This window comes from Xenopus laevis, chromosome 4L, assembly GCF_017654675.1.
Source record: "Xenopus laevis strain J_2021 chromosome 4L, Xenopus_laevis_v10.1, whole genome shotgun sequence".
Classification (NCBI taxonomy): Eukaryota; Metazoa; Chordata; class Amphibia; order Anura; family Pipidae; genus Xenopus; species Xenopus laevis.
Genome location: NC_054377.1, coordinates 68,658,338 through 68,680,846, shown reverse-complemented (window position 1 = coordinate 68,680,846; position 22,509 = coordinate 68,658,338). Strand labels below are relative to the sequence as shown.

General features: G+C 39.3%; 1 protein-coding gene across 2 annotated transcripts in view; it reads left to right on the top strand.

Annotated features, from left to right (window-relative positions):
• The window catches only part of plekhg4.L (pleckstrin homology and RhoGEF domain containing G4 L homeolog), a 105,239-nt gene that overhangs the window by 15,926 nt on the left and 66,804 nt on the right, over positions 1 to 22,509 (top strand). Inside the window, exon 1 of one of the 2 annotated variants that reach the window (XM_018256786.2) lies at positions 14,770 to 14,974. The exons of the other annotated variant lie outside the window; for it this stretch is intronic. Within the exon in view, the coding sequence (XP_018112275.1) occupies positions 14,972 to 14,974 (3 nt within the window). The 5' untranslated portion in view covers positions 14,770 to 14,971. Of the gene's footprint in view, positions 1 to 14,769; positions 14,975 to 22,509 lie in introns of those variants that run through there. 2 annotated transcript variants of the gene reach the window in all.

The window sequence follows — 22,509 nt, the reverse complement described above, 5'->3', positions numbered from 1 at the left end:
AGATAAGAGTTCCTCAAAAAATAGTTGAAAAAAATAGTCAGGCAGGTTGATCATATCATTTTTTCTGGGGTGCCCGCCTTCCCCCCTACATTTCCTAACATATGGCACATAAACTATACACTGGGCTCATGTGTAGGGCAATATAACAACTTAGCGTTGTCCTGGTGAATCTACGCCTGGCGAAGTGTTGCGATGTGAGCAAAAATTCAGCGCTTAATGAATCTGCCCCGAAGTCTTTGACTGGCCTTAACAGGATACCTTGGTCTAAACAAATAAATATGGTGCAATGAGCCCCATGCATTGAATGCCAAATGATTGAAGAGTTTTAGATTTGTACTTGTACATATACTGTAGCTATCAATTAGAATGTGATTAAATTAGGGATGCACCGAATCCAGGATTCGGTTCGGGATTCTGTCTTTTTTAGCAGGATTCAGATTCAGCCATATCCTTCTGACTGGCCGAACCGAATCCAAATACTAATTTGCATATGCAAATTATAGGTGGGGAGGGAAATCGCGTGACTTTTTGTCACAAAACAAGGAAGTAAAACGGGTTTCCCCTTCCCACCCCTAATTTGCATATGCAAATTAGGATTCGTTATTTGGCTGAATCTTTCTCAAAGGATTCGGGAGTTCGGCTGAATCCAAAATAGTGGATTCGGTGCATCCCTAGATTATTCGGGTAAAAAAAAAAAAATAGAATTTTTCGAGCTTTAAAGAAAAAACCCTACAATTTTTTTCGAGATTTATTATACCCTGACCCTGGAAATAGCTAGATTCCAATAATACACCATCTAAAACCTGCCAAGGTCATATAGAAGTCAATGGCAGAGGTCCCTTGAACCATTTAAAGATGCTAATAGCCTTCATGATGTTTGAGTTTTTTCAGTGGGTTTAGTTCAAAAACTCGATGAGTTTGAGCGATTCAACCCATGTTTTCAGGTTAACCCCGACTTCACTCATTCTAGTTTTTTCTGTTCAAGTTTTTTCGTAAATTAGAAACCATTCAAGTTGTCCGTTCATTCGAGGACTAAAAAAAAGCTCACATAAATCTAAAATATGACCTTTAACAAATAACTACTTGCATGTAGATGCTTGAACAAAACACAACATCCGACTTTATCTGATTCAACTTTACATTACAGCTATGGGGATCAGATTTTGTAGGATCCCACAAAATCTAGTGCAGCTGCATGACAAGATTAGGTCAAATCCAACGCACAAAATCTGACCAAAAACTTCAGTGTAGTTTAGCCCTACAGTAGAGGAATAACATAAGAGAGAGCAGTATGGGATAAAATGTTCCAGAGTTACAAAAGGACAGCCTGCTTGTATGTTTATTTAAATTTACATTGAGCTATTATAGAGAGAGAGGGAGCAATTCATGGAGAAAATTGGATAATTAGGCAGTTGCCCTGTAACCATCCAAATAGCTGCTATAAAAGAATCATTTAATAGACCGTGACTGGAAAAGTAGCATATTGGAGTTTTTTCGTGTATAAATCATGTGTTTATGAGTTTTTCTTTACCATAAACAGATCAGGTTGTTTCTGTAAATTGCCTCTCCTGGTAGAGTTGGTAATACAGGATTCAGGCACCTGGTCCAATCACATAATACTCTGAGGCATAACAGAGCTTACTCATTTCATCAACTAGGAAACAATTTAATTACTCCAGAACACATAATGGCAAGTAGTTAAGGCCCAGGCTCTTAGGGTAGGGGCACACTGGGCGATTTGGGGCGTTTTAGTCGCCTGGCGACTAATCGCCGCGACTTTTCTCCCCGAATGCCTCCCCTCGCTCTGCGCCTGGCTAAAATGAAAAATCGCCTGCGCTAATCACACGCGGCGATTCGTTTTCCGAAGTCGCCCGAAGTTTCCTCGTGAGGCAACTTTGGGCGATTTCGGAAAACGAATCGCCGCGTGTGATTAGCGCAGGCGATTTTTCATTTTAGCCAGGCGCAGAGCGAGGGGAGGCATTCGGGGAGAAAAGTCGCGGCGATTAGTCGCCAGGCGACTAAAACTCCCCAAATCGCCCAGTGTGTCCCTACCCTTAAGGTAATGAAAGGGCCAGGAGATATGAATCCTGCACATCTGAGAGAACTGTGTAAATTGGCTTTTATTCTAACAGCTGCAGGCACAGGAAATGTCTGCACACTTTGCCTGTCTCCTATCCAATTGGGGGATGAAGGAGGCAGAGGTTTGCCTGACATACTGTGAAAACTTCAACATACAACTTCTGGCTTGCAGAGAAAGTCAGTATATGCCTTGTTTAATAAACTATTTAAGAAGCCATATAAAGAAAACCATATATACAAACTATTATTACATAATTTATTTTTTCAAAGCTTTTTTTCAACGTGATCTACAATAGAAGGTTAGAACATCAATGTACAAGTACGGGACCTGTTATTCAGAATGCTCAGAATTTTTTTTTTCTGGAAACTGATCTTTCTGTAATTTGGATCTGCATACTTTAAGCCTACTAGAAATGCATGTAAACATTACATAAACCCAATAGGCTGGTTTTGCTTCCAATAAGGATTCATTATATCTCATTTTAGATCAAGTACAAGGTACTGTTTTATTATTACAAAGGAAATACTTTTTACAAATTTTAATAACTTGGATAAAATGGAGTCTATGTGAGATGGCCTTTCCATAAATTGGAGCTTTCTGGATAATGGATTCCATACCTGTACCAATAAAAATGTAGCTTTGTGTACACCCTGACTCTTCCATGGAATTGGCTCTAAACCCTAAAGTTAAAGAACCCCTACCCTCCTACCTACATAGACCACCTCCCTCCTCCCCCCCCAGCCTAGCTGCTACCCCAGGCAAATGCCCTAAGTCTTTACTTACCCCTCCGTGCAGACTCAGGTAGCGGAATACACGGGCACCATCTTCAACCGCTTCAGTAATCTTCGGAATGAGAACGGCGCTTCCGCAATTTTCGCGAGTTTCGGCGCATTCGAAGTTGTCGCAAAACAGAAAATTGCTCCAACTGCGCATGTGATACTACATTCCGAAGATTACCAAAGAGAAGATGGCTGCCGTGAACTCCGCTGGACAGAATCTGCACGGAGGGGTAAGAAAAGACTTAGGGGCATTTGCCCGGGGTAACACTTATGCTGGGGGGAGGAGGGAGGGGGGTCTATGTAGGATGGGGGTAGGCTTTTTTTAACTTTAGGGTTTGCTTCTCCTTTAATGGGAAATAGTAATGGACAGTTAGGGTAAGGCCACACTAAGCGATAGCGCGGCGATTTGACTCGCCGCGACTATTCGCCGCGACTTTTAATCCTCAATCGCTGGCGAAACTTTGGCGCTGGCGTCTATGGGAAATCGCGCAAAATCGCCAGCGTAAAAACACACGCGGCGATCTTTTTTCTATTGTCGCTCGAAATCGCCTCGCTAGGCGATTTCGAGCGACAATAGAAAAAAGATCGCCGCGTGTGTTTTTACGCAGCGATTCCCCATAGACGCCAGCGCCAAAGTTTCGCCAGCGATTGAGGATTAAAAGTCGCGGCGAATAGTCGCGGCGAGTCAAATCGCCGCGCTATCGCTTAGTGTGGCCTTACCCTTACAGTTGTCACCTTCCTGGCTGCACCCATGTCTCTGCACCTTACCTCAGTGACAATTACCATTTGTATGTGAAAATTATATGAGTGTGAAAAGTGGGTGAGATGGGAACTGTACATGTGGCTGCAATTTGCTTCATAGAAATGCATTGATAAAGTTGCATGGGATTCCTAGCAGAGTGAATTTGGATCAGGGTCCACAAACAGCCTTGAATATCCCCAATTATTTAATTCCACCACAAATATTTAAACAATATTCCCTTTAAAGGACCAGTAACATCAATTTTTTTTTTTAAAAAATTCATTAGTGTAGAACGAAAAAAAACCACAAAGACATATTGAACTTTTAAATGGCTTAGTCTTTATTAAGAAATAACTTACCGAAACTCCGCTTGCGCTCCGGCTTTGGATCGTCGCCGTTTTGCCTTTTCTGAAGAGGACCCCAAGCGGAGTTTCGCTAAGTTATTTCTTAATAAAGACTTAGCGATTTAAAAGTTTAATATGTCTAACCTTTTAAAAAAAGTTTAATATGTCTGTTTTTTTTTCATTCTACACTAACTAATTTTTTAATTAAAAAAATTGATGTTATTGATCCTTTAAGCTGTGCAACGGTGCATGAGCATACCATTTAGGACACCAACACACAGTGCACAAAACATATTGTATGGGTATGCATAATTCATCGCTTGCTTGTACAGGTATGGGACCCGTTATCCAGAATACTCGGACCTGGGGTTTTTCAGATAACGGATCTTTCCGTAATTTGGATCTCCAATAGGATTGTTTTTCATCCAATAAGGATCAATTACAATATAGTTGGGATCAAGTACAAAGTACTGTTTCAATACTACAGAGAAAAAGAAAATAATTTTAAAAAAAATTCCATTTGATTATAATGGAGTCTATGGTATACAGCCTTTCCGTAATTTGGAGCTTTGTGGATAACAAGTATCCGGATAGCAGATCCTGTACACATAATTCTGTGCACACAAATAGTCCTCAGGTCTCAGGTACAAAAACACAATGGTTACTATTGTTTTACAAATTCCAAATACACGATGAGCGGTATATACAGAACATTCTGATCACCATAAAAGCATAGCTATATACCAGATGACCTGGCAAACAAATTGGTGCTTGTCTATTGAAGACACAATTGTCTAAATTGCAATGTTCCTTATTAAAGTACCTTGCACTATGGTTTCAGAGTACAGCCCCGTTTGGTTTACTAGAAGGTGACAGTCACTATCAAGTGGAAATGATGCTGACAACTGGACAGTTGTATGTTGCATAACTAAAAGACATTTATATTGCCCAAGGAAAAAAACTAAGCTTGTAACATCAGTGGCAAAACAACTGTGAAAGGCATTACTTTTCTCAATGCTGCTGTCAAACTGTAATTAAACAAAGGGTTTAGCCGGTCACCAATAAATCCAAGATAAAAAAAAACCTGGCAGCATTTTCTAAGAGGCGTTCAAAGATTTATGAACCAGCCACAACTGTTAGGAGGTCCCTTTTTATTATCAGGTGCCCAAGTTTTTTTTTTGGCATCCTTCAGTGGCCCAGAGCTGGGAAAGAGTTAACCTTTGCAACTGACCAAAATATTTATTTGTCTGTGGACAGCAGCTTTTCCTGAGACACATACTGGGAAAAGACTTTAATCCACAGAAGTGCATATAGAGAGCAAACGGCCAAGGTTGCACAGGTATAAATGGCCTTTTGTTTCTTTTATAAAGCTTTAATGATGGCAGTCCAGTAAACTGTTTACTTACTCAGGTTAGTCCAGATATATCATTCTGCACAAATATGTACCTGCAAATATGAGTGATTGCTCTCATTGTAGGCTGGCATATGCACAGCCCCGGCTCTCTACTGGCAAACATGTAAGCAGCTTTATGACTCCTCCAGTTTGCCTGTGTTATAACTTGTCTTTAAGGTAAAATGTGGATACTAAATAAAGAGAAAATAGTGGCTGGTTGAATCAATTCTGGACTAAATTATATTTGCACCACCTGTACCAGGGTAAGGATAGGAGGAGAGGGATCCCAGGGCAATATATGGAAGTTGGTGAGTAATGTATTTGGCTTTCGGCAGGATCCTGCATTTTAACAACAGCCCCAGATTTTGACATGCAGTATGGTACATCTCCTTTTATAAAATGCAAACATGTTAGAAATCACCAAGGGTGAAGAAAATACAGTTTAAAGCAGGGGTCCACAACTGTCGGGCCATGGCCCAGAACCGGGCCACAGACACTCCAGCACTGGGCAGCCGACAAAAACGAGGCGCGTCCAAACTTGCTGCCGACCCCGCTGACCCCATTCCCGACCCCATCCCCTTGCGACCGGTCCCCGGTCCAAAAAAGGTTGGGGACCGCTGGTCTAAAGTTTAGATGAGTCATGTGATATAAGTGAAATAAGTAAGCACTGGTTATAACTTGTTTAATCACTAAGCATTTATAAGCATATATTTATAAGTTATTAATGGTTAATGAAAATGTTCTATGAAGAACTGAACTTATATGAACTGTCTATTTGAGGTTTAATTGTAATCCCCCAATTTTACGTACTCCAGTGGGAGATCAAATTCAACTTCATTCTATAGGGCTACACACATTCAGCCCACTATCCTTGTGTCGCCATATCTCTAAAGCTGGCCATAGATGCAAAGATCTGATCGTACGAATCGAGGATTTGTACGATTTTCAAACCGTGTGTGGAGAGTCCCGACATTTTTGTCCGGCGGAGATCGGCCGTTTGGTCGATCGGCCAGGTTAGAAAATTTCTGTCGGCTGCCGATAATATCTTATTAATATATTATTAATATCGTATTGCCGATCGTACGATTTTCAGTGGGAGACTGTCACTAGCTTTGGTTGGACATAACTTTCGTACGGATGCTGTCAGGGGCAGAACATTGCTGATCTGTTCTTTAATTAATCTGACTGGTAAGACTTTGATCTGAATGGTTAGTGGCGGGTCGGGAGATGGGAAAGTCCGATCGTACGATGATTCGTACGATCGGATCTTTGAATCTATGGCCAGCTTAACAGGTCTTTGGGAAGGGGGGGGGGCTGGGTGCAATTGCACTCTCTATACCCATTGTCATTCTATCTGGTAGTAGGCTTAAAGGAAAACTATACCCCCAAAATGAATACAAATTAAGTGGCATATTAAAGAATCTCACCAAACTGGTTTATATATTTAAGTAAATATTGTCCTTTTACATCTCTTGCCTTGAACCACCATTTCATGATGGTCTGTGTGCTGCCTCAGAGATCACCTAACCAGAAATACTACAACTCGAACTGTAACAGGAAGAAGTATGGAAGCAAAAGACAGAACTCTGTCTGTTAATTGGCTCATGTGACCTAACGTATGGTTTGTTTGTGTGCACCGTGAATCATACACTCCCAGGGGGCGGCCCTTATTTTTTAAAATGGCAATTTTCAATTTATGATTACCCAATGGCACATACTACTAAAAAAGTATATTATTATGAAAATGGTTTATTTACATGAAGCAGGGTTTTACATATGAGCTGTTTTATGCAATGTCTTTTTATAGAGACCTACATTGTTTGAGGGGTTTAGTTTTCCTTTAATGCTTTATGGCCTACAGAACTAGCACCTTAATCCTAGGCCTGGCTATGTGTAAATTGGATTTCCAAATGGCAGCAATCATGTAATCCTGTTTGTCTGATTGTGGCTACATTTTCATTTGTTACTGGGACAAACATATTATGCTTGACATAGAGAAACTACCGTAATAGTAAGATAAAATGATCTTCCGTACAAACATTAAACTGTGCTCCTTATAGCCCTGATGGTGGGGGTAGTCTAGTCAAGGAGGGATTACCCCATGAGCCTACCTATAACCTAAGGCCAGTGGATTGGGGAACTAAAATAAAAATGTGATAGTTTCCCAACTTGCTTTGCCTACCTGCAAACTTCAGCTTCCTATTTGATTAATACTGAAGAATTTAAACTAGCATTGATTACCTGTACAGATTAGTTATTAACTGGAAGCTGGTTTACGGGATGTTTCTTTCGTGTCTCCACTATGGCTGTTTCCTTTTGGAGATTTGCCCACAAAACCAGACTCAAACCTCCAGCTAAAGCCTTTACGATTCATTTGTCAAATCTTATCATTGTGATTTTTCCTGCTTATATTATTTTTGTGCTTCTCTATATTCCGCTGGCCCTGACTGTTAATTCCTTGCACTGAATAGGAAATATTACATCACAGATTATCTCCCACAGATCTTTCCTCTGGGGATGTTGTCACACATTTTTGTAACCATGCCAGATCACAAAATCTGAAAAACCCTCCCATCCTGTTGCATACCAATTAGATGATATGTTCTCATTCGTGATATATTCCTCCATGCACTGGAATTGTTTAGATGTACTGTACCCACAGTGTTGGCGGGTTAGGTGCCATTTTTATAAGTAGGCTTTAATATCTGGCTTCTATAAAGCCTCAGCCCTATGGTACATGTCAGCATTTGTGGCACTGTCTATACATGATTCTTAGACCTATGACAAACAATGTGTTTTAGATAAACACTGAAGCTGTCCCGTTAAACTTCACAGCTGTAAGGTTTTCACCTACAGTGCATGGTTTTCTCACTATTTTGGGTGAAGACTCCTTTAATGTCCAGTATTTTTCAAGTCCCCCATTAACCATAGCAGGGTTACAGTTAGACAAACATTGCCATATAACCCATTTAGACATATAATATTTTTCAATAATACCTAAGACAGCGAGAAAATGTTTAGTCCAAATCTCTCCCTACTTCAAAAGTAGAAAACTATACCCCCTGAACAATGTAGGTATTTATTAAAGATATTGCATAAAACAGCTTCTATGTAAAACCCTGCTTCATGTAAATAAACCATTTTCATAATAATATACTTTTTTTTTTAGAGTATGTGCCATTGGGTAATCATAAATAGAAAATTGTAATTTTAAAAAATTTGGGCATCATAGGATTCACGGTGCACACAAACATACAGTACCACACTTTAGGTCACATGAGCCAATTAACAGACAGAATTCTTTCTTTTGCTTCCATAAATCTTCCTGTTACAGTTAGAGCTGCAATACTTCTGGTCAGGTGATCTGAGGCAGCACACAGACCATCACGAAATGGTGGTTCAAGGCAAGAGATGTAAAAGGGCAACATTTACTTAAAGGAGAGTTCAACCCGTAATAAAAAAAAACCTCCCTCCTACCCTGGGTAGACCCCCCTCCCCTCCAGCCTACCTGCCACCTGGGCAAACGCCCATAATTTTTTTACTCACTCCTCCGTGCAGATTCTGGCCTCGGAGTTCACGGCAGCCATCTTCTTTCTTCAGTCTTTTTCGGAAGTTTCGGTGCATACGCCGAATGGAGTAAATTTCCGAACGATTGCGCATGCGCTGAAAGTCATGCGCAGTTGTTCAGGACTGAAAATTTACTTCCAACTGCATATGCGCCAAAAATGCCGTCAATACATGAAGATTACCGGAGAAGAAGAAGATGGCTGTCGTGAACTCCAAGGCCAGAATCTGAAAGGAGGGGTGAGTAAAAAATTTGGGGCATTTGACCGGGGAAGCAGGTAGGCTGGGGGGAGGGGGGATCTACCCAGGGAAGGGGGGAGGGTTGAATTCTCCTTTAAATATATATTCCAGTTTGTTAAATATGATATAAACTGTTGCTTAAATATTAATTCTGGGGGTAATGTTTTCCTTTAAACTGGGATTCAAGAGCATCAAGGAGAGCAAACAGACCACCTTTCCAAATCATATTGCCCTGAGCAGCAGAAGGAGTAACTTAACTGTTTAGTGTCTGTTCTCCAGCTGCAGGATCTTCATCCCCATGGTGCATGTGTCCCCCAATCTAGGCAAGAGAAAACTATTATGACTTCCCTATTACACACACTGACTGAGCATCTGCATTTATCCCCCTCTTGTAGCTGGCACACAGTGATGATACACCGTGATTGTGAAGGCCCATAGGCTCCACACTCCTTGTCTCCACACCCATCTTTAGTGCTGGCAAGGCCCCCATGCAGTAATTTGAAAGTCATGTCACAATGCATCGGGTGGCTAATGAATTTACAGCTTTCCAAGAATCTTGTTCATTTGACTAACTGCTTATCTGCCAGACTTCATGAGCTAGCATGAGCAGCAAGTCTGCTACATTCTATTTAGAACTCCAACTCTACCGTCTGGGTCTGCCAATCGGGGGAATGAAGATGTTACTGTACATTTTTGAATGTAGCTTTAAATAAATACTTGTTTTATTTTACCTTTTTTGTGGCCCTTGTGGATGCTTTGCCTATAAGGCTGTGCTGTTGCGGTTTACGGTTTACCGCTCCCTAAGCTGAGGATCTGAAACTGAAGCACCTGGACCACTTATTCTACTTGGTGAGGGCTTCTACGTTTGGTTCCTAATGTGCCCATCCTTTTTTGTTTGTATGTAAAGGTGGCCACACATGGGGTGTCTTTTTTGTTATATCTGACCAGCTGTCCAGACAAAAGGATCTCATGGGAAGCAGGAGTTGTGGTTTTCCTTTCAGAGATGCCAGAATCCAATATTCATTTCCAGTGCACAACTGACAGTTGAAATGAGCAGTGAAAAGATGGAATACACTGCCAGTGGAGTTGGCATCATCTGGTGAATTAAAAATATTTTTCATGGCTCAGACTGAATGTTTTTCAGAAATCAGATCCAAATTCAACAGAGATTAATGGCAGTTCAAGAAAGGGTTAATATTAACCAGATTTAAAGAAGTTAAGGTTCTGCTGCTGCCATATGCAGTTTTTAACAAAGGCTACATGTTGTATGTGTGCTGTCAGATTTTGTGTGTCATAACCTCACTCTCATTAGAATGCTGCAGGTAATTAACTTTGTTTTTCACTCTCACATTTAATCCACTGCCTGGTTGCTAAATTAAACAAGACCCTAGCAAACAGCTGCTGAAATTGCAAACTGGATGTTGCTGAACAAAAAAGCGAAATAACGAAGAACAATTAAAAAACAAATAGTAAAAAATTAAAATTGATTGCAAATTATCTCAGAAAATAAGTGTCTCATACTAAAATTTAAAGGTGAACAACCCTTTTAAAAGTGAAACATGTACTATGTGCTATATAAATAAAGAATACTACTACAGGTATGGGATCTATTATACAAAATGCTTGGGGAACTGGAGTTTTCTGGTTTTTCCATTATTTGGATCGCCATACTTATGTCTACTAAATAACATTTAAACATTAACTACACTAAATAGGATTGTCTTGTCACTAGTATGGATTTGGTCAGCTTAGTTCCAGTAATCAAGTACAGGGTAAAGTTTTATTGTTATTGAGAAAAAAGGAAATAATTTGAAACAAATTAGGATTATATACTCAATTGGAGAAGGCCTTCCTTTAATATGGTGCTTTATGGATGTTGGGTTTCCATACCTGTATATAGCTTTAAAAGTTCCTTTTTGTCATTGGGTTTCTGTTCATATATGCACAGGGATCTGTAACACCACTTATTAAAATAAAAGTATATCTGTAAATATTATTGCACAGCTATGAGATCACTTAATCAAATGTTCATTATTCAGAAAACTTGCTATTCAAATGACTTTACATTTCCAATTTCTCGTCGGTAATAAAAAAACGTACCTTGTACTTGAAGGTATATAAATTGAATTAATCTATATTGATGGCATAACAGTCCCATTGCGTTTATTCTATATGAAAATAACTTAAAATTCAAGTTATGAAAGGATCCCTTATCCAAAAAACAAGATTCCAAGCATTCGAAATAACAGATCATTTACTTGATATTAATTCCACTAGGACAAGTTTTGGAAAGGTCTCATACACAATGGTGTATGTAGTGGGTAAAAACCATTAAAAGCAAGCAAAGATTTTTATAAGCTCAACTGGTCACCCCAATAGAAAGGGTCAAATAACAAACCACATCCTGCATAGGAACCTATAAAAAAGGACCAATAACAAAACACATCCTGGGGAATATCCTACAAAGCAGATGAATAGATAGCACACATAGTTCCAATAAAAGGGACAAATAAGCACACCCTGCATTAGAACATACTCTGTGGATTCTGTTATGTTGAATACAGTTTCAATAATCTCTATTCAAACGTTAGTCCAAGTAATTGTAAGTCATTTTATATATGCAGTTAAGAGGGGTAATGTTCCCTTTTACTGTAACCACTTGAATTAATTTGACACCAAAGTTATATGGCACTATATATATACATATATATATATATATATATATATATATATATATATATATATATATACACACACTTCTTTTTTTGTCAGTTGGCTTTGCTTCTGTCCATCTTACGGCAACATTAAGCAGGCATTGCCATTACCAAAGTACAAGTACCTTTTTTAAAAAAGTGCAGATTTTCAGGTCATTGTTGTTTTTTAACAGATGTCAGTAGAATAGCATTGATTGTATTAGTTAGAAACAAAACATCTAGAAAAACCTGCATTGCCCAATATACAAATCAAATGTTCAAAATTTTAATCATATATTTTTTAACTTGCTTAATAAGTCCACAGTTCTGAGGATCCAGCGTTGCTGCCAAAGTGCACTTGTGGCATGGAATGCCCTTTCTTTTTTAAAGAAATTGCAAAAAAAAAAAAAAATACAGTTTAATATATTTCTGCTGCAATCCCCACTGTTGTTGACAGACTATGTATAAAGCTGAAGAAAGTAACATATGGCACATAAGGAATTACAAGCACTGCATTTCTCTCCTGTAAGAACAGCAGAGATCAAAACACCCTGGCCTGCCTGCAGTCACTTCTCAGTACGAACAGGACAACTTCAGTTGTCAGGTAGGGACATTTAAAGAGATACTGACAGCAGAAATTAAACTCTTTTTTTTACATCTATCATAATATTGCCTTTGAAAGCTACTTATAAATTTGCCATAAAGTATTTGCACAATGCTTTTACATTACATGTCTGGTGCCCCATTTTCCTGTATAAGGGGGCTGCCTTATAAGGGGGCTACCGTTAGCATTAGAAATTTTAACTGACAGGCTGAGATGGGGCAGTCAGGTTGGAAACAGTCAGATTTAGGAACTTCAACTAACAATTACTTACAAAAACCAACCTCTCAGCAAAAAACAATCAACATGACCTATAGGTAACTTTTAATGTACATTCATATTTTAAAAAGTCGTTTTTAGTGTAGTATCACTTTAGGATCTGCAGTTTAAACCCAAACATGCGTCCATTCATGTCTATCAGAATCTCATATGTGGTAATCTATGTACAGCATTCAAAGGTTCAACATGCTACATCCTTGGTCAAGTCCCACCAGCCTCATCTATAACTAAATTATTTGTCTCTCTGTGAATTCATATAGTCAACTACAAGAGGTCCTCTGCACTCAACCCATTATCAATATATTTAAGACAGAGACATTTTGTGCATACTGCTACTAAAAAATGCCTTACCCTTTAAACAACACAGGGATTGTTTGTCCATATATTGCAATATATTTAAGCTGGCCAACTACGTCAAAGTCATCCCATATCTGGCCAGTCCTACACTTAATTTTCATCTGATTCATTAAGAATTCAATTAATTATACATTTTACAAAGGGACAAAAGTTATACAGGACCAGTGACCAGCACCATGTTGTAGCTCCCACCCCTCCCAGCTATAGTCAGGTGATCCCACTGGTGTCTAATAAAAGGGCAGCCAAGTTTGGGAGTTTTACTTTGAAAGCAGCTAGTAAGTTGCAGGTAAAACTTAGTCCCTTTGTAAAATGTATAATTAAGCAATTGAATTCTTAATGAATCAGATGAAAATTAAGCGTAGGACTGGCCAGATATGGGATGACTTTGACGTAGTTGGCCAGCTTAAATATATTGCAATATATGGACAAACAATCCCTGTGTTGTTTAAAGGGTAAGGCATTTTTTAGTAGCAGTATGCACAAAATGTCTCTGTCTTAAATATATTGATAATGGGTTGAGTGCAGAGGACCTCTTGTAGTTGACTATATGTATTTTGTGGTCACACCCTCATTGCACCCCCGCCTAATGGTTTTTAAAAAATAGTGGTGAGCACAACTTTCCCTTGTTTGTTTGTTCTCTCTGTGAATTGCCATTAAAATCAAATGAACAACCAACTTCCATGGACTTAACCTTTAGGCTAGGACCAGATGGGGCTGAAAATAGCCTGCTGAAATCCGCAGGCCGATTGGTAAATAGCTGTGCTTCTCTTTGTTGCCTAAACTACAAGAGAATTAAATACACTTTCACTTATCTGAAGATGAATTCAGGGCATTGTCTGGCCAAACTACCACTTAGGAGCCCACTAGGGTTGCCACCTGTCTGGTTTTGACCCGGACAGCCCGGTATTTTGAGGGCAGAGTTTCAGGGAGATTAGTCGCCCAGCTACAAAACGCCTCTTCTTCGGGCGACTAATCCCCCCGCAATGCCTTCCCGTCGGCTAGATTCGAAATCGCCGGCGGGGTGGCACTCGGAGCGGTTCATTTTCCAAAGTCGCCCAAATGTTTCCTCGTGATGCAACTTTGGTAAACAAAGCGCTTGGAGGGCCATCTTGCCAGCGATTTAGATTCTAGCAGGCGGGAAGGCAGTTCGGGGAGAGATTATTCGCCTGAAGCAGAGGTGATTTGTTGCTAGGTGACTAAATCTCCCCGAACATGCGTTTCTGCCCTAATAAGGGCCTTACTGGGCCCTCTACACTCCTGAGCCCCACTGCAGCCACATGGTCTGCTTCATCTGTAACTAAAGATTAATACTGGAAACAATTGGCTAATACTTTTATTATATCATACGTTAATACAGGCAAACCCCACAGTCCACTTCTCTATGCCATCAGATGTGGGATTTGAAATTGTATATATAATAAAGGCTTTTGCAATCTTTTAATAAGGGTGTGCATAATAAATCTTTATACTTACATTATTGCATTACTACAATAGCATCTTATATCCCTCAGCGCCTCATAGTGTTTTTGTGGAAACTGCTTCCAGCAGGTTAAAAGCATCGCCAAATCCGGCGACTTTCCATCAGTTTGCAATTAAAGAAGTATTGAACACTTTATAACCCGGCGCTTCAATACAGTGGTGTTTTTTTCGGCATTTTTCCTCTGTTGGATGTCGAAGCCCCCCCCTGTACTCCCCTCCTTCCCCGTATCCCAAATCCAGGGAGCCGGAGTCACGTGGCAGCTGATGGAGGGGCGGGGACAGGGTTTGTGTTACACACGGTGCGGGAACACTAGACAAGCGGAATAACATGGCAGCAGCGAGGTAACAGGGTTGGAGGCAGGGGACCTGGATCAAGGTGGCTACATGGACGTAAGGTGGAAAGGATAATAACCCGCAGCCATGGTGAGTTGCCTTTATATGATACAGTCTTGGTGGGACTTGGGAAGCCAGTGTTGACTACCTGCTTAGTGGCAGCTGCGCTTGCAGTTTATACGATGCGCTTCTTTCCCCCTCACTACTATCTACATCTGGGAACAAGTACCTGCTACTCACTAACTTTGGTCGGACTACAAATCCCAGCAGCTCCGTGTAGTTGTATTTCAGCAAGCGCATAGTGAGAGTGAACCGAGAGGATGAGAGACGCAGGGCAGGGGCAGTGTACCTTTTAGGAATGTTACGGGATCGTGTGCTCTAAACGAGTCTGGCTACGGTCAAACTATTTGGGGCGGGGGAGCTTTGATGTCAACCTCTTTAACGATGGACTCGCTGGTTATAGCTGCGCGTTCACGTCTCGGGGTTACGAAGTGACTGACCTGTAAACATAAAGTTGTTCGTGTAGAAGCGGATTAAGCGCTTACAGGTCTTTGTGCCGCCCCCATGTACGGAGGGAGATTTACCTTCTTGTCCTTTAATGGAACCCCCTGCCACTCTAATGTCTAACCCTTCAACTAGTGGATCCTCTCTGTGTGCATTGTCTTCTCATATTATATTATTCTCCTCTCATAGCTGCTGCCCTACACTACTCCTTATACAATGAGACTGGGGTAAGACACCCTGAGCCAATGTTTTGTTTTAAAATAGCATTATTGATTACATCCACATATCTATCCTTCACTGGATCTAGCACTTGAGAAGAATTTCATTTTCATCACTTGGAAAGATAGACTTAGATACAAGTAAACACTGCTGCCAAGTTAGGTGGGTCCTGTGATTTAAGGGCCATGTTCACTCCCTGTCCTGACATGTTTAAAATAAAATAAATACATTTTTATATATATATATATATATATATATATATATATATATATATATATATATATATATATATATATATAAATATGTATAATACACAAAAGCCATGAATATCCTGTAAATTATATCCTTATAAACGGTGAGTTCTGATGTCATCAGTTATAAACGGTGAGTTCTGATGTCATTTCTGTCACATGACTCACTAAAACTTGTGTATTATAATAAATAAAGTACCCCCCAGTTGCAAAATATGAGGCTATTAGAAGTTACCTTGGAGTTCCATGACCTGTATAAAAACACTCGGCCTTCGGCCTCGTGTATTTATTTGGTCATGAAACTCCTCGGTTACTTATAATATCCTTATATTTTACAAGAGGGGGTACTTTATTCACTATATATATATATATATATATATATATATATATATATATATATATATATATATATATATATATATACATACACATGTGTGTGTATATATATATATATATATACACATACACATGTGTGTGTGACCTTTGTTTAGTAAAGCAGACAGTCAGATGAAACAGAAAAATTAGATTAAAAAAAAGTGTCATTTTCAGCCTTGATTATGAAATTGCTTTACTTGGCCTTATACAGTCTGTGTGTGTGAAGGCCAGTTATCCTCCCACAAGCAATAGAGTGAGAGAAAACAATATTTGTCTCAGGACCATAGACACACACAGGATTTAGGAGTAAACTTGTTGTAATATATTATACTGTAGTTATAGGTGTCGGTTGGTATTCACAGCTCTCCACATTGAAATGTTGATGTAGATAATGCCTGTGTGCAGGTGCAGTATACTACAACCCTTTAGTATTGGGGTTGGTTAGCTTTTCTTCCCAAAATCTTGGACTTCAAAAAAAAATTTAAAAAGAATTATTATTAGAAATGTATACCTTTTGTTAAACTGTTTTGTCGCTAATAAGGGAAAAATGGGTGTACTGTCTTTACAATTTCATGCATGCATTTTTCCACTACGAATTGTTTATAGTTGTACAGAATGAGGTCTGTTATCCAGAAACCCATTATCCAAAAAGCTCTGAATTACAGAAAAGTTTCTCTTTTTTTCTGTAATAATAAAACAGTACCATTTACTTGATCCCAACTAAGATATAATTAATCATTATTGGAGGCAAAACTAGACTATTGGGTTTATGTAATGTTTCTTATGTTTGAAAAACTGAAATGTATAAAACTCAGGGGGAAACACTCGACTACTCTAATTTATCGGGTTTTGGGGGGAAAAAAACCTTGAATTGATCAGATTAATCGAGTTTTCAAGCGCAAACCACCGAAAAAACCCAAACATCATGAACACTACAAACGTCTTCAAATGGTTCATGGGACCTCTGCCATTGACATCTACATGACTTCGACAGGTTTTAAGTTGGAGTATTTTCTGAATCAAGCTATTTCCAGCCCAGCACTTAAAAAGTGCAGTGTTTGCTGAACAGTGCCACTCATTTGCAACCTAAATCAATAGTAATGATCATGGCTGTATAGGCTCCACATTATGAAAAAATAAAGATATTTTTTTCTTTGTTTCTTCTTCAAGCAGGACCGCAGGCTGTGAGAGAAGCATGTACAAAAAGAATCTGTACCTGTTGGATGAAAAAGTGTTCCCAGTACTTATTCAAGTTGCAGTTACATTCACATATATCTGAAAAGTTTTAGGAGTAGTTCAGATCTTCCTCAAATGATACATGCCATAAAGATGATCCAATAATATATACACAACAATTCTTGCTTACAGATTGCTTTAAGGAACAGTAAAATGAATTTTTTTTAAAGGAACGACAATATAATGTACTGTTGCCCTGCAATGGCTCAGCTGGTGTGTTTGCTTCAGAAACTACTATAGTTTATATAACAAACTGCTGTGTAGCCATGGAGCAGCCATTCAATTCTGAAAAGGAGAAAAGGCACAGGAGAACTGCAGATAACAGATAAGCTCTGTAACATACAACAGCATTCTTCAAAGCTTATCTTTTATCTACTGTGTCTCCTGTGCTTGAATGGCTGCCCCTATGGCTACACAGCAGCATGTTTATATAAACTATAGTAGTTTTTTGCAGCAAACACACCAGTTTTACCAGTGCAGGTCAACAGTACATTGTATTGTTATAACTTTAACATACTTCCATTTTTTGGTGTTACTGTTCCATTAAATCTGAAAGTCTCTGAGTTGGGGTATAGTCATCATGCCACTTTTCAGTCTGAAAAAAGGAAACCAGCAGCACCAGCAAGCTTAATAAAGGGCCAGGAAAGGAAACCAGCAAGCTTGATAAAGGGCATGGTAGGCCCAAAACGTTTCCTTTTTGTATGATGTGGGCTTAATAAATTTTTGGTGCACTTTTGCAATTCAACACAGTGTGCTGGTGGTTTCCTTTTTGCATATTGTTATAACCCGGCGACAGGAGTGGGTCTTCCAGTTTAGCACCTGGCACTACAAAAAGTTTGTATCTGTGAGATGAGCACTCCGCATTAATAAGTGACTTTTCAAGCAGTGAATATGGTGGCCAAAACAGGCTTGAATGTGTTAATATAAACACATGGTGAAAAAATAGTGAGAAGCTTGATCTGGTGAGACTGTTTGGATTGAAATGAGGAAATGAGCAGGTTTATTCTGGGAAGAAGCCAATAAGAAATAAGACAAATAATTTCCCCTGAACGTTTAAATGTTTGGAGTTCGGAAATTCTTGCAAAAGAACTTACCTACTGGGATTTCTAGTAACAGCTTACCTACCCTGTTTCTTAGTACTTATGTTATAAAACTGTTCGGCACAGAGTTAACTGTTCTTTTATAAGGATTTATGATATCCCAGATTGAGTCAGAAATTTGCACAGGGTGCATTTTCCAAGGATATTGAGGAGGTTAGTTGGTATATTTATTACAAAGTCTGTTTGGTTCAAGGCAGAGTAACAGAAGCCACTACCAATGAGCCACTTCAACTATGGATGTTTTTTGTAGTGCTTCACCACTGCCTGTTTGACTTCTGCATAGCTAGGTGCTGTTATTATTCACTTGGTCTCAAGCAGCTATATTTTGCCTAAGTTAGAATTGTTTGCAGAGTTAATCACACATGCAAGTGATCCGATGGGATCCATGGATATGCCTATACTGTACTGCCCGTTTCTCTGTCTCCTCTTCCAATTCCAATACCTATTTTTCTCTATAATTTCTTCCATCATTTCTTCTTCATTCCTTGTGCCTTTACATTTTCTCCTTTACATTACACTTTCTCATTGTCTTTACTTCTCCCGCCCTTGTATTTCTGTATTGGTCGATTTCTGTTTATAATCATGCATTTTCTGTACTGTAGTCATAATTTTGTGATTACGGTACTTTTTAAACACATTTTAAAGTGATAGTGACACCTCGTTTTGTTCTTAGATCTCTACTTTGATGGCAATAATAACTATTAATCACAAAATTACTGATGTAAATATACAAATTAGTAAAATATATTGTTTTTAAAAAAAACTCCACTTCCTCATACGTAGAAGGATACTACTTCCTGTAGGGGCAAGTACTACAGCTTTCAGCCTCTTATCTCACACCCAATCCTGCAAAAAATAAAAGCCTCCTTTTTCTAAAAATCTCCTCTCCCTCACTGCTCAGGTTTGTTTTTTCAGATGGTGCTTTAAACCCATTCCCTCTTACTAGGATATATACAGTTAGGTCCATAAATCATTGGACAGAGACAACTTTTTTCTAATTTTGGTTCTGGACATTACCACAATGAATTTTAAATGAAACAACTCAGATGCAGTCGAACTGCAGACTTTCAGCTTTAATTCAGTGGGTTGAACAAAAAGATTGCATACATGTGAGTAACTAAAGCCTTTTTTTTAACACAATCAATTCATTTCAGGGGCTCAAAAGTAATTGGATAAATTAAAAAACTGAAAATAAAATGTTAATTTCTAATACTTTGCTCCTTTTTAATGCTCTGCCGGGCCTTTACTGCAGCGGCTTTCAGTTGTTGTTTGTTTGTGGGCCTTTCTGTCCAAAGTTTAGTCTTCAACAAGTGAAATGCATGCTCAATTGGATTCAGATCAGATGACTGACTTGGTCATTCAAGAATATTCCAGTTTTTTGCTTTAATAAACTCCTAGGTTGCATTGGCTGTCTGTCTATCTGTATTATGAAACACCTCCCAATCAAATTGACTGCATTTAGCTGGATTTGAGCACACAGTATATGTCTCTGAACACCTCAAAGCATGTTGGTGGGGGGGGGGTCGCCGACCCTGTAAATTGTTCTAAATTGATACATTTATTTGATACATTTATCTTTGTCCCTACTGAGCAGAATCCCTTGAGTTTCAATAAAGGCAGCTGTTGGGACTGATACAATAGTTGCTAATATTCTACAGATACTGCAGAGAAATGGATCAACTAAATGTTGGAAAATTGCAACCGCACAGAATCTGCACCTGAATTACTGAGCTGCCAGGCTCAAACACCAGAGACAGGGACATTCAACTTTAAACTTAGATTTTGGAAAAACCAGTAAAAAATAAATAATGGAAAGTAATTGAAAAAAGTCTTTATTTCTGAGGAACAATCTGAACTGAAAATAGTTTTTGGAAGGTGAACAACCCCTTTAAAGAAAATGAGTAGCACAGAGTGATGCAGAAGAGGAGTTTTGCAGTGTGGTGGAGGAGCGGAGTTTTGTTATCGTATTGTCAGATACCTGAACATGAAAGGAAGCAGCAGCACTGTGAAAAGGAGGCTATAAACCCTGACCCTGTATGTAGTAGTATAGTATAAGCACCACACCATTTAACTGTGCTGCCAGATTCTTCCTGTCAGTTAAACATGTAACTTTGGGCCTTGCAAGTTCTGATTGACAAGCCTCAAGGGTCCATAAGAACCTGGCGCAGTCTGGCACTCTCTTAAAGGAGAAGTGACCTACCGTATATACTCGAGTATAAGCCGTCCCGAGTATAAGCCGAGGTACCTAATTTTACCTCCAAAAACTGGGAAAGCTTATTGACTCGAATATAAGCCGAGGGTGAGAAATGCAGCAGCTTCTGGTAAGTTTCAATCTAAAGATTTAGGGTTTCTGCTCCCATTGGAGGTGTCGGTGTCTCATTTTTGGATGCCGACGACCATTCTTGGTCGCCGGCGACTATTTTTAGAGGCCGGCGACCGTTTTTGCGCTTGACCCGAGTATAAGCCGAGGTAGCGTTTTTCAGCATATTTTGGGGGCTGAAAAACTCGGCTTATTCTCGAGTATATACGGTATGTCCAATTTGCATAGAAAGAGGTCACATTGAGGAAAATGGTCTAACGGACATATAAGCATATTTTGATGAAAAATTCAGTTATGCTAAAACCTGAGACGTGTCACTATCCCTTTAAAAACTATGTGTATATGCTAATTTATATACCCTACATCTGGTTCCTAAAGGCTCTGGTTTTGTTTCAGTCTGTTTGTTTTTGCTCACGCTTTCATTATGTGGCTGATTGTGTAGTTGTACAATGTACATACATGTATATTTTTGTTAAAGCTCAAGTTCCATGTCTAAATTTACCCTTCTATTTTAAACATGCTAAGTAATGTTAAAAATGGACTCAACCCATCTGAACACATGATGTTGATTAAGATCCTTGTTTTAAGCAGCCCAAACAACTGCTTGTCTACTTCTATGTTTTAGACTTCAGGTTCTTCTTTGAAACACTGACCAAGGGGTGGTATCGATGCAATGGCATATGGAGTGATTGCAGGTGCTTTGGCACCTGTAGTGGTGGAATCAAGCAGAAATGCTATATATATATATATATATATATATATATATATATATATATATATATATATATATATTATAAACTATTGTGCTTATATTTTTAATTGGGAATAAATTAGCATGCCTTTACGTTCTGAGGCAGATCCATATGGGATAAGATAACTTTTATTCTGGAGGGAAAAAAATCTGAAACGTTATATCAATGCTGTATGGTACTAGCACAGAAGGTAATTGCCCCTACTGCCACAGCAAACAAAGCCAGGAGCCTCTGTACTAAAATACACAAAGTTGGCCCCAAGTCCCCTTGTAAGAGCTTGGCACTGCCTGGATCTTTCCGCAAACTAAACTGGGCATGCTCACCAAATGGCATCACATTGGCCCAGCAGTATTTGCTGTGAGTGCCACGATGACAATTCAGGGCCAGGTTGGTTATTATAATAGTCTGTTCAGACTGTCATATAATAGCCCCCCTCTGGAAGCTGCCTTTGTGGTTTTAAACCCTTTTCTGCATTTACGACAGGGGCTGTTCCCTTTCTGGTTTACAAAGGTGGCTGCCAAGAATTCCAAAGTAGTTAGTCATTTTACACATGGAAGATCCCAGAAGCTGCCCAACTGTAACCACCACAGCTGTACCTACTTGTTCCAGAGCCTCATTCCCTAAAGCATTTGCGTATGTAAATCCTACCCTATGCCCACGTCCTCACACTGCCTGGCACCGTCACACCATAAAGCTGCCCTCGCTCATTACTGTTGGATTTCTATTCTGCCCTCATTAAACTTGGACAAATGTTATCACTAGTAAAAGATAACAGGAAAAAATATTTCCTATGGCTCCACAATGCAAGGAGTGGCAGGGAAGTGCTGCCAGTGAATGCTAGCTGTGGCCAGTGTGGGAGAAATGCTTG